At 43.4% G+C, this 12,909-nt stretch overlaps 1 protein-coding gene and 1 long non-coding RNA gene across 7 annotated transcripts in view; one reads left to right on the top strand and one right to left on the bottom strand.

Annotated features, from left to right (window-relative positions):
* ptprsa (protein tyrosine phosphatase receptor type Sa) overlaps nucleotides 1–12,909 on the bottom strand; it is a 265,829-nt gene that overhangs the window by 142,544 nt on the left and 110,376 nt on the right. For all 6 annotated transcript variants that reach the window (XM_063012370.1, XM_063012365.1, XM_063012368.1 and 3 more), the window contains 2 exons: nucleotides 6,729–6,874; nucleotides 3,811–3,952 (listed from right to left, as the gene is read on the bottom strand). In XM_063012370.1, coding sequence (XP_062868440.1) covers nucleotides 3,811–3,952; nucleotides 6,729–6,874 — 288 coding nt within the window. The remainder of the gene's footprint in view (nucleotides 1–3,810; nucleotides 3,953–6,728; nucleotides 6,875–12,909) is intronic.
* Nucleotides 9,880–10,235, top strand: LOC134331950 (uncharacterized). Its single transcript, XR_010015185.1, has 2 exons — nucleotides 9,880–9,994; nucleotides 10,097–10,235. It is a non-coding gene; the product is annotated as an uncharacterized LOC134331950 (long non-coding RNA).

Here is a 12,909-nt window from a genome sequence, read left to right as displayed (position 1 = left end):
ACTGGGCATTGATGGTGGTCGAGAAAGCCTCAGTCGATGTTCTGATTCGTTCCAAATCTGTTAAGAGGGACTGAGATGAGGTCTGGGTTCGGTGTAGAGCGCCAAGCAGTCATGTTGGAACATGTCAGAAGCGTATGACTTATAATTATAAGGGGCGTCCCAATACTTTTGTCCATACAGTGTATTTCTAGAAAATAACGTCCACGTTTAACACAAAATCATCACAACTGTGTGCAGCCAGGATTTGATCAGCGACCTCCCGATTCCTCGCAGGCAGCAGGAGAACAAACAGGCGTCTCTCCGAACATTCAGACCCCTCGTTCACATCGCACAGGGCGGCGAGAGGCTCCATCTGTACGGGTCCGGATACAGAAATAGCGCCGGCGAGTCAGAGGAGGTCGCAGATAGGTGGAACGAAAGGGTCGCGGAGACGGGATGGCGGGGTCGGCGTCGTCTAATTAAAACCGCGCGAAGAGGCGCGAAACGTGCCGCGGGAGAACGGCCAATTAAACGGCTCCCTGATCAAACAGACGCCGAGCTCGGAGCGCACGTCCTCTCCGGCGCCGGACGCGCTAACGAGGTCCACGCGACCGCGGTTTACAGAAGAGGAGAGAATTTTAAGAGAGGATTATCTGTAGGTACACTACACGGCCGGAAGTATTCGGACGCCTGACCGTGAGCTCGTCGGACGTCACATATCAGAAACAAATGCTATTAAAATAGAGTGACCTCACAAGGCTTTTCACAAGATTTTGAAGTACGTCTGTGGGAATTTGTGCCTGCTCAGTCAAAAGATGACGGCATGTGTATGGCTGGGCTGACGTTGGTGTTCCGGTTCATTCCAGAGCTGTTCAGTTGGGGCTGAGGTCAGACTCAGTGCAGGACACTGGAGTTTCTCTAGGGGCACAGTCATCCTGAAACAGGACAGGAAAGGGCCTTCCCTAAACTGTTGCATAGAATTTCCCTTATATAATGAATTTACATTTTAAGCATTTAGCACGACTTACAGTACTGTGATGGTATGTTGTCTAAGCAATTGAGAGTTGAGGGTCTTGCTCAAGGGTCCAACAGTGGCAACCTGGCAGTGTTTGGGTTTGAACCAGCAACCTTCTGATTACTAGTCCTCTCTCTATCTGTTATTGCACGTTAGCAATTGTTGTGGCTGAAACACATGAATTCAATAATTAGAAAGCTACGCTCTGTGTCAGGCGCACCCTATGGTGCAAACATGGTTCTGATATTGATCTGGACTGCAGACTGTGAAGTAGATCTCTACATCCTGATGATTCCACATCCTTAAGCATTCAGGTGGCAGAGCGTATCAAGGGTTCGAATCCCCAGCGGTGCTATCGACCGGTCGGGTATTTACAGACATGCATGAAGTACATACATGATTGGGTATGTCTGAGGGGGTTGCTGAGACCCTGCGATGGATTAGCGTCCTGTCCAGGATGTAGTGATTCCCGGGAAAACCTATTTTTTGTCCGTCCCCCGGGTACAAACAGTTCATTCAGAAATTTCCCAGCATGCACCAGGCCTGTAGCACCTCAGGGTGCGTATCGATGAGCGTCTGACACCTATCAGGACGCGGGCAGATGGTGAAACCAGGGCTGCTGTTAGTGTTGGACTATCTCGAGTGCTGCAGGTTGGCAGGTGACGAGGGCATGACGCCAGGGTCAACACACACACACACACACACAGAAGTAAACACACGTGCGCTGGCACAACGACTAGACGTAAACTTCTGCTCTTCATCAGTCCACCAAGGACTCCTGAAGGACTGGAGGAGGAAAGCAGATGGCCAGCATTAGGAATTCGGATCATGCCTGACGTGCGCCGCTCCCGCCAGAAGGTGGCCGAGAACGCGGCCGAGCGGCTCTGAGGCGACGCCAGCCCACTGCGTCGCATCCGGGAAGGAAGAGTCGAGCCAAGGTGACTGACCACCGTAAAAGCACGAGCAGATACACACTCACATACGTTTAGATATACCCATTTCCACCAGTCTGGTCTGCATATGTGATTCAGCGCAACCCTGCTCATTTTTATCCAGGTTTGGGACCTGCACTATAAGTGCACTGAGTGCACAGATGTGACTGGGTGTGTCTGAGTGCACAGTGGCAATAATAATAATAATAATAATAATAATAATAATAATAATAATAATAATAAAATAATAATAGCAATAATAATAATAGCAATAATACTACTAATAATACTAATAGTAATAATAATAATAGCAATAATAATAATAATGATAATAATAATCATAGTAATAATATTAACAATAATAATATAAATAATAATAATAATAGTAATAATTAATAATAACAATAATTATAATATAAATAATAATAATAATAGCAATAATAATAATATAAATAATAATAATACTATTATTAATAACAGGAATAATTAATAATAATATTAATAATAGCAATAATAATAATAATATTTATAATAATAATATTTATAATAATAATAATAGTAATAATCTTAATAATGATCACAATGATAATAATAATATTTATAATAATAATAATTATTATTATAATAATAATAGTAATAATAATAATATTTATAATAATAATAATAATAATAGTAATAATAACAATAATTATAATAATAATAGTAAAAATAATAATAATTATAATAATAATAGTAATAACAATGTTTATAATAATAACGATTATAATAATAATAATAGTAATAATAATATTTATAATAATAATAATGTGCTAACTCTTCTACTCTGCATCAATAATCTCAGAGACGATCTCTACTGAGTTTTTTTTCTTTGACAGAAGAAACACAGGCTGTCATCTATCCTAATTATTCTCTCTTGGACTCCTGGCCCTGGATGGCTACGGTATGTGAATCTGAGAATCTTAAACCCCAGGCCATTCAGAAACCGTGTGTATATGCGTCTCTTTAGCATAAAAACCCTGCCAGTAGATCTGCTGGCACAGAGCAGCCCTGTGGAAACACAGGTTTATATGTAGTGCATCCGTATACGTACGTGTGTGTGTGTGGCTCTGAGCAGATGGATGAAAGAGAAGGAAGGGCAGGTACCCACCCCGCCCATCCAGAGTTGGGACCAGTACTCCCAGCAGAGCGGCCTGGGCCATGCCAGAGCCTGGATTTTTATGTAAAACTGGACCGCCTACAAGAACGGCGCATTCGGGGCCGCGCCCGAGCCAGGGGCCGGCAGCTCTGCCAGGACCGGGGCTCGGCGGTAACCAGGCAGATGGCCGAGGCTTAGAGCGCAGGCGGGAAATAAATAACACGCCGCAGAAGAGGGATACACGCCGGAGCGACAGGATCGTTAACGGCCCCGAGCGCCGGTCCAGGCCGCCCTGGTGGGGTGTTTTACTCGTCTGGGTCGGTGTTAGGTCCACTTTAGGTTCCCGTGTGAAGAATGTGCACACCTGCTGTTTGCTAACGGTTGCTTGATCGCGTTCCAGGGAGTTTCAGCGCCGGCTGGGTTTAAACACCTGCAGCTGCGCCGCTCCGACGAATAAAAATTAGAATAACATTTTATTCGCACTTTAAGCCAAAATTTAGACAAAAATGGATTAAAACTCCCCTCGTTATGGAGAACGGTGCGTACCGTCCGGCGTGCCGTCCACCTGCGGTACACGGAGCCGCTAGCTGTTATACCCACATCATGCCAAGTAAAACGGACGTGCTCGTATTGCCTGGCACGTAACGCACACGTCGAGCGCGCAGCATCGATCAGCTTTTACAAACAGCAATGCATCGTGGGAAGTGTAGTCTTTCAGCCAGCAGGTGTAAATACTCGTTCTCTCGTACCTCTGATGATGGTCAGCTTGGCTTGCACGCTGACTTCGCCCTCGCTGTTCTCCGCCACGCATTCGTAAATGTTCTCGTCCCGCGGCGCCCTCAGAGGCTGGATGCGCAGCACCGCTCCCGCGCCCTCGTCAAATTCTATAGTCTGTGGAATAAAGGTTTTGGATTAGAGTGACATTACATTTACAACATTTAGCGACATACAGTATACATTATAAGCAATTGAGGGTTAAGGGCCTTGCTCAAGGGCCCAACAGTGGAAACCTGGCAGTAGTGGGGCTTGAACCGGCAGCTTGAACCGGCAACCTGCTGATTACTAGTCCAGTATCTTAATTACCAGGGTACAACCACCCTAGTTAGTTGACTTAGCGACTACACCTAGAAAATAAAACGCAGCATCCAGGCGTCCTCACCCAGGTCCTGGTTATCTTCCCAATTTAGTCGTATCCAATTACCCAATCTTTTTGACTGGTCCGACTCTTTTCACCTCTGTTCACCATATGGAAATCCGTATCGCGCACGGATAGTCACACACACTGATCTCCATTAATAATAATAATAATAAAATAATAATAATATTATTTATAATAATAATAATTATTATATTTAAAATTAACAAAATTAATATTAATAATAATGATAATATTTATAATAATAATAATAGTATTAATAAAAATAATATTGTAAATAATAATAATGAGGATAATAATATTTATAATAATAATATTTATAATAATAATACTACTACTACTAATATTTATAATAATAATAATAGTAATAACAATTATGCTAATAATAATAATATTTATAATAATAACAATACTAGTAATAATATTTATAATAATAATAATAATAATAATATTTCTAATAATACTATTTCTAATAATAATAACAGTAATAATAATAATACTAATAATAATAATATTTATAAAAATAATAATATTTTTAATAATAATAATATTTTTAATAATAATAATAATATTTATAATAATAATAGTAATAATAATATTTATAATAATAATATTAATATTTATAGTAATAGTAATAATAATATTTATAATAATAACATTTATAATAATATTATTTATAATAATAATAATAGTAATAATACTACTACTAATAATAATATTTATAATAATAACAATATTTATAATAATTATAATATTTTTTATAATAATAATAATATTTATAATAATAATAATAATATGTATAATAATAATAGTAATAATAATATTTATTATAATAATAATAACATTTATAATAATAATATTTAAAATAATAATAATAATACTAATAATAATATTTATAATAATAATATTTATAATAATAATAATAATATTTATAATAATAATAATAGTAATAATAATATTTATAATAATAATAATAACAGTTATAATAATAATAATAATATTTATAATAATAATAATAGTAATAATAATAATAACATTTATAATAATAATAATAATATTTATAATAATAATAATAGTAATAATAATAATAATTATGTGTGAAGTGGGTTCATAGTGGGTGGTGGTTGGGCTTGAACCAGGAACCTTCTGATTACTAGTCTAGTACATTAACCGCTGAGTATATAAGTGACCGTTGTGCCGATAGCAGAGCTCAGATTAGAACGCGCGAGTTTGAAATGTCAGCACTAGTAGGCTAGCGTGTTTTACCACTGCATGACCATCGCCGAATGTTACCGCCGCCCCACCATCATAATTATTAATATTGAGACATCGTGGCGTGACCTTTAATTCATCGCCGTGCACAGTAGCGTCTTTTGTGAGCCAAAGTTAATCGGCGTTTATTCCATCTGACGTCACGCAGAACTCGAACCGCCGGAGGACGCCGGGAGCGCAGAGGGGACGCGTCTCTGTTAGCCCGCGGCTAACGCTGTGGTGTGGGACGTATCCAGCGTTATGGACGTGACATTTCATTTCATGTTGACTTACTGAGCGCCTGGTGGCTTCCACAAGTTCAGCACCAGTGAGACGGGTACATGTTCGGTCGAGTGACCTTTCAAACGAGCGCAGATCGATATTCAAGAGCCGGTTACGGTGCTAAAATTTACACCGCGTGAGCCGAAAGTATGTGGACGCTGTTCTAATGATGGATGTTCTGCCCTTATCTGGCAATTTAGTCATAGCCAATTAGTCTTCTGCTACTGAAGACCCCGATGCTTCCTTCGATCTCTTCTCATTCGCCCGTACTTCGGTGGATTGGTGCGTGAGGCCAGTCCTGCACAGGGAGAGTCACACGTTGATCTCCACGTTTCTCCATTTCTGTACAGGCGCCTCAGGGTCCTCACCCAGCGTCAAAGACCCCGCCCACTTTTTAGTCCCGTCTTTTCCTACCCAGCAGACTTTAGTGGTCAATTTTGTCTGCTGCACTGGCTGCACTGCCAATTGTGCCCTATTGGGGGCGCCCAGCTGACCGGCAGTAGAGCTGAGATTCGAAAGTGCGCTATACATTGTCATATGACCTCAGAAATGCTCTTTTGACTGACCGGGCACAAATTCCCACATACGCATTACAAACTCTTGTGGAAAGCCTTCTCATCATTTTATTTATTTATTTATTTAGATTTTAATGCCAGGTTTAACACGTACGTGTCACTTTATGGCGAGATGGGTATTATGTTTCCGTCTGCTTATTTTATCGGAGTAAAGGCGTTCGAGTCGAGTTCGGCGTCCGTCTGGAACGTCGACGGCGTGCTTAGCGCCGAGCCGCTTTTAATTAAGCCGCGCTGAGCATCAATCAAGACGCGACGGCTGCCATCTGCGCTCTGACAGAAGGAACGCGCCCGACGAACATCGGAAACAAGCCGCGGCTTGTCTCGGCGGAAAGCGAACGCCGGCTAACGACGCCGCGACGGGAACATAGCGGCGCTTCGTAACGTTCAGCTAACCGGGTCTCACCTCGATGCGCTGAGAGTTGACTCGCTTTCCTTTCTTGTTCCAGGTAACTCTTGGCTTGGGGTCGCCCGTGGCCTGGCACACGAAGGACACCACGCCCCCCGAGACCCCGATCATGTCCACAGGAACTTTTGTAAACCTGGGAGGAGCTGAAAGACAAAAAAAACACAAAAAAGTTCATTATTGGTAATGAAAATAATGTAAAAAAGCGGGAAAAGGCGTGGCCTCTACACCTGTTAGTCTCAGTGGAAAAAGGCGTGGCCTCAGTGAAAAAAAATTGTGGCATCTATACCTTCCAGATTTAATAAAGAAGGCATGGCCTTTATAATACCTGTCAGCCTCAGTGAAGACGGCATACATCTATACCAGTCAGCCCTACTAAAAATGGCATGGCCTCTATACCCGTCAGTCTCAGTAAACCCCAGTGGAAAAAGGTGTGGCCTCTACACCTGTCAACATCTGTGGAAAAAGGCGTGGCCTCTATTCCTGTCAGCCTCAATGGAAAGAAGGTGCGGCATCTATACCTTCCAGCTTTAGTAAAGAAGGCGTGGCCTCTACACCAGTCAACCCCAGTGGAAAAAGGAGTGGTCTTTTTACCCATCAGCCTCAGTAAAGACAGGATTGGAAACTATGCCTGTCAGTCTCAGTAAAAAAGGCCTCCATAACCGCCAGCCTCAGTGAAGAAGGCGTGGCCTCTATACCCATCAGCCTTAGTGAAGAAGGCGTGGCCTCTATACCTATCAGCCTCAGTGAAGAAGGCGTGGCCTCTATACCCATCAGCCTTAGTGAAGAAGGCGTGGCCTCTATACCTATCAGCCTCAGTGAAGATGTGGCCTCTATACCCATCAGCCTTAGTGAAGAAGGCGTGGCCTCTATACCTATCAGCCTCAGTGAAGATGTGGCCTCTATACCCATCAGCCTTAGTGAAGAAGGCGTGGCCTCTATACCTATCAGCCTCAGTGAAGATGTGGCCTCTATACCCATCAACCTCAGTGAAGAAGGCGTGGCCTCTATACCTATCAGCCTCAGTGAAGAAGGCGTGGCCTCTATACCTATCAGCCTCAGTGAAGATGTGGCCTCTATACCCATTAACCTTAGTGAAGAAGGCGTGGCCTCTATACCTATCAGCCTCAGTGAAGATGTGGCCTCTATACCCATTAACCTTAGTGAAGAAGGCGTGGCCTCTATACCTATCAACCTCAGTGAAGAAGGCGTGGCCTCTATACCCATCAACCTTAGTGAAGATGTGGCCTCTATACCCATTAACCTTAGTGAAGAAGGCGTGGCCTCTATACCTATCAACCTCAGTGAAGAAGGCGTGGCCTCTATACCTATCAACCTTAGTGAAGATGTGGCCTCTATACCCATCAGCCTCAGTGAAGAAGGCGTGGCCTCTATACCTATCAGCCTCAGTGAAGATGTGGCCTCTATACCCATTAACCTTAGTGAAGAAGGCGTGGCCTCTATACCCATTAACCTTAGTGAAGAAGGCGTGGCCTCTATACCCATTAACCTTAGTGAAGAAGGCGTGGCCTCTATACCCATTAACCTTAGTGAAGAAGGCGTGGCCTCTATACCCATTAACCTTAGTGAAGAAGGCGTGGCCTCTATACCCATCAGCCTCAGTGAAGAAGGCGTGGCATCTCTACCCGTCAGCTTAATTGAACAAGGCGTGGCATCAATTCCCATCACTCATCAGTGAGGTAAAGTCACTGACTCTGTCTGAGGCAGATGTTTCAAGTCTGTTCCTTTAAATTAAGCCTCACTCATCAGATCTCGGTTCTTCTGAAGCTCCTGAGAGGAAGCAGCTGTTCAGGTAACCTTCTATATCACTGAGATCTCCTGCTGAGAGTCTCAACAGAGCCAGCACCAACCTACCCCCCCCCCCCCCCCACACACACGTCTTCACTGTAACACAATAAAAAACATCCAAAATCTCTAAACACTACACACACACACACACACCCACACACTACACACACACACACACACACACACTACACACACACACACACACACACACACACACACACACACACACACACACACACACACACACACCCTGTCCCAGAATATCCCTCCTCGCCATCCTGTGGTCGCCGACCGCGGCAGAAAAATCCCCGGCTTTGTGTCTCCACACACACAGAGTTATTGGTGGATAAATGAAGCCGGTGTTTGTGTGCGGGTTCACGGCTCGGGCACAATGAGATTCTGCAGGAGGATCTATATTAAACTATACGGTGAGAATAACCGTACATTTACACTACCATGCTGCAGAACGGGACGGAGCGCTTTTACCTCAACACTTAATGTATAATATTCCATAGTTTTACTGTAAACACTGTAAACTATTCCATGTCCAGAGGTGAAAACGTTCTGCATCGGACAGGTTGGGTGGATTTATAATATTTATTTTATTTATTTATTTGGCTCCAGTGCTGAATAAACCGAAAGCACTGGGTGTGAGGCAGGAATAACATACAGATGAACGCAAACCATAAATAATAATGGTTTTATTTTATAACAACCTCACGTCTGTTAGGGTGCCTGCGACGTCTGGTGAACGTAACACCAGTTCCCAGCGTTGCAGGCGTTACAGAACAAAGAACAGCATGGCCTCAAATAGGAGGCCAGCTGATTAGGGCGAATGACCTGCAGCTGCGAGCTCCCTATTTAAGGGGGCGTTGCTAGACTGCAGGTGTCGCACCTTTTGTCTTTGTTTGGTGGGTTATGCTGCACTGCACCAGCCTGTACCTTTATCAGGGCCAGTTCGGTTACCCCCGGCGCTAAAAGGGCGCAAGGGTGTGTAGATCGCAAGGTCGAGGTATTGAGGTTTTTATTTCTCTTTATAGGGAAAGACGGTGCGATCGGTGCAGCCCGCGAGCTGCGGTTTGTTTTTAGCGTTGCTAGGCGCCCGGCTAACGTGAGTAGCATCGGGCTTATGCTAGACGCTTCGCTGCAACTACCTCAGCCCCTTAAGGCATTAAGCGGATTCTGGTTTCAGCTGTGCCAGTTTGGCTCAGCGGTTTGAACGCCGTGTTAGCATCGGCACAACTCCGGTTCGAATCCGCGCCTCACCTCTTTTCTCTCTTTTAGTTAGATCGGCTCCTTCCCAGAGCGTTGTTGGTGACACAGCCGATTATTTACGCTTTAAAAGGCGTTTACCTTATTCTGCGCGATTTCTTCGGACAGTGTCTGAGGTTTCGCTTTCCTTAAACGCTCCTTATAAGGCGTAGGCGCAGCGTCACTCTCAGCTACGGGATAGCGAGGTGAGATACGCATTCGCTTTGCGAGTGAGCGACCAGGGTTCGCGCCTCGCATAGGTAGATTGTTTCTTTTGTGTTTTGTACTGTTCTTTTTCTCTTTTTCAGTTGCCAGCAAGCCAGCGGCTCCGTTCGGGCTTTCCCGAATTGTTTTCTGTTTTGCCAGTTTCCGTTTTTTATTTTCATTATTATCATTTGTCTTGTAAAAATTATTATTTATTGTAAATAAATATAATTTTTCTCTGCATCTTTGGGTCCTAACGCCTCTCTTTATAACAACGTCATGGTGAGTGATGGATGTATTAGATGTTGGCCAGATGGTTGTATACCCCAGTGGTCCCCAACCCCCGGGCCATGGACTAGTACCGGTCCGTGGGCTACATCCTAACCCTTCCTGCCCTGCTTTAGCCCACCTGCCACTCCGAGCTTAGAACCCGGATCGTCCCGTTCTGCTCGGCTGTATGAACGGGACAGATCGAGGTTCCAGGTTCTTCAATCACGATGGGATCGTTTCCTCCACCGCTGTCTGTCGGTCACGTCTCTCGTCTGGCGCTCGGGCTCTGATGGCAGATGGCATCGTGACGTTCCCACACGGAGGCGTACTTCGCCACCCTCGCCGTTTCCACAACCGAATATCTCGCTATCTTTTGTTCCAGACCGAGTCCGTCTGGACCCTGAGCCGTGTCAGTTCAGGCTGCATTCGGCTGCTCCTGTATTAGGGGTATTGCTGTCTGTCTGCCCGTCAGTCTATCTAACAAACTGTCCGTCTGTCTATATATGTATCTATCTGTCTGTCTGTCTGTCTGTCTGTCTGTCTGTCTGTCTATCTATCTATCTATCTATCTGTCTGTCTGTCTACCAAGCTATATGTCTATCGACATGTCTATCTACATGTCTGTCTATCTATCAATCAATCTGTCTGTCTGTCTATATACATTTCTGTCTGTCTGTCCATATATCTGTCTATTTATGTATCTGTCTACCTACATTTTTGTCTGTCTGTATATCAATCTGTCTATCTGTCTATCTATCTATCTGTCTGTCAAACTATCTACCCGTCTGTCTGTCTGTCTATGTATCTGTCTATCTACATGTCTGCCTATCTACCAATCTGTCTGTCTGTGTATCTATATGTCTACCTACATTTCTGTCTGTCAGTACATCAATCAATAAATCTATCTACCCATCTGTCTGTCTATCTATGTATATGTCCATCTACATGTCTGCCTATCTATCTACCAACCTGTCTGTCTGTGTATCTATCTGTCTGTCTGTGTATCTATCTGTGTCTATTTATGTATCTGTATATCTGTCTATCTGTCTGCCTGTCTATCTATCTAAATGTTTGTCTGTCTGTTCATCTGTCTGCCTGTCTGTCTATTAGATCTCTTATTAAACTGTTAGAACAAGAAGCAGGGAGTGTTGCTGAAACACCAGAACTGAATCATTAGAAGTGGTGTCCACATATTTCTGGCAGACAGACCCGTGGAGCTTTTGACTGTCTGGCTTTCGTCCCCCCGCTCGGTCCAGGTGAGGGTTCTGTTGAGGGTTTTGTTCTCGAGCGTCTGGTCTGGTTCAGGTTTGATCCTGAGCTGCTGACAGACCCATCAGTCAGTGGCCTCGACAAAAGAGCAGGAGACGGACGGAGGTCGGTTTTTTATCCAGTACCCAGCAGTCAGTGCGGCTCGCTTTGATATTGAAATGAGCCAAATGCTCCAGGACGCAGTGACCAGTGTAAAAAGCTTTTATAGCTCACAGAGAGCAGAGCTGCTCGGAGTCACCAGCAGAGCTTCAGATTTTCATTCTTTATATCATGAGCGGCACCAAAGTTCCACACCAGAACCCACAGAGTTCCCAGAGCCTGGTGTTACATAATACTGTTTATTATAGCTTCTACAAGGGCAGGACAGAGTCTGTCTGTCTGTCTATCTATCTATCTGTCTGTCTGTCTGTCTGTCTGTCTGTCTGTCTGTCTGTGTCTATCTATCTATCTATCTATCTATCTATCTATCTATCTATCTATCTGTGTCTGTCTGTCTGTGTCTATCTGTCTGTCTGTGTCTATCTATCTGTCTGTGTCTATCTATCTATCTATCTATCTATCTATCTATCTATCTATCTATCTATCTATCTATCTGTGTCTGTCTGTCTGTCTGTATCTATCTATCTATCTATCTATCTATCTATCTATCTATCTATCTATCTATCTATCTATCTATCTATCTATCTATCTATCTGTGTCTGTCTGTCTGTCTGTCTGTCTGTGTCTATCTGTCTGTCTGTGTCTATCTATCTATCTATCTATCTATCTATCTATCTATCTATCTATCTATCTATCTATCTATCGATTAATTGATCTGTCTGTCTGTCTAGCAATCTATCTGTCTGTCTATTTATGTACCTGTCTGACTGTCTATTTGTCTATCGACATGTCTGCCTATCTACCAATCTGTCTGTTTGTCTGTCTGTCAATTTTTGTATCTGTCTGTCTATCTACGTATGTCTATGTACATGTCTGCCTATCTATCTACCAGTTTGTCTGTCCATCTATCTGTATATCTATTTATCTATCTGTATGTCTATCTACCTGTCTGTCTGTATATCTATCTTTCTATCTATCTACATGTCTATCTGTGTGTCTATCTATCTTTCGCAGCACATTAGTAAACACACATGGATGGCATGAACGGGTACATGCGTGGGGCGTCTCCGAAAAAGTGGCAGAGTACCCGGCACCGAAAGTGAGAGAAACATGGTTGGGGTAACACCAGGTCTCGTTCCCCGCCCATCTGCGAGCGTACAAAAAAACCTTGTATGAAGCGCCGCTGTAAACCGGGCGCGTGCTGTACCCACCTAATCACTCATGTTCTCAAATCGAGCGCATTAGCGTGCGCGCCGTAAACACGCTCCTCTGATTGGTC

This window comes from Trichomycterus rosablanca, chromosome 17 (genome assembly GCF_030014385.1).
Source record: "Trichomycterus rosablanca isolate fTriRos1 chromosome 17, fTriRos1.hap1, whole genome shotgun sequence".
NCBI classification, from domain to species: Eukaryota; Metazoa; Chordata; class Actinopteri; order Siluriformes; family Trichomycteridae; genus Trichomycterus; species Trichomycterus rosablanca.
This window is presented reverse-complemented; position numbering and strand designations above follow the sequence as displayed.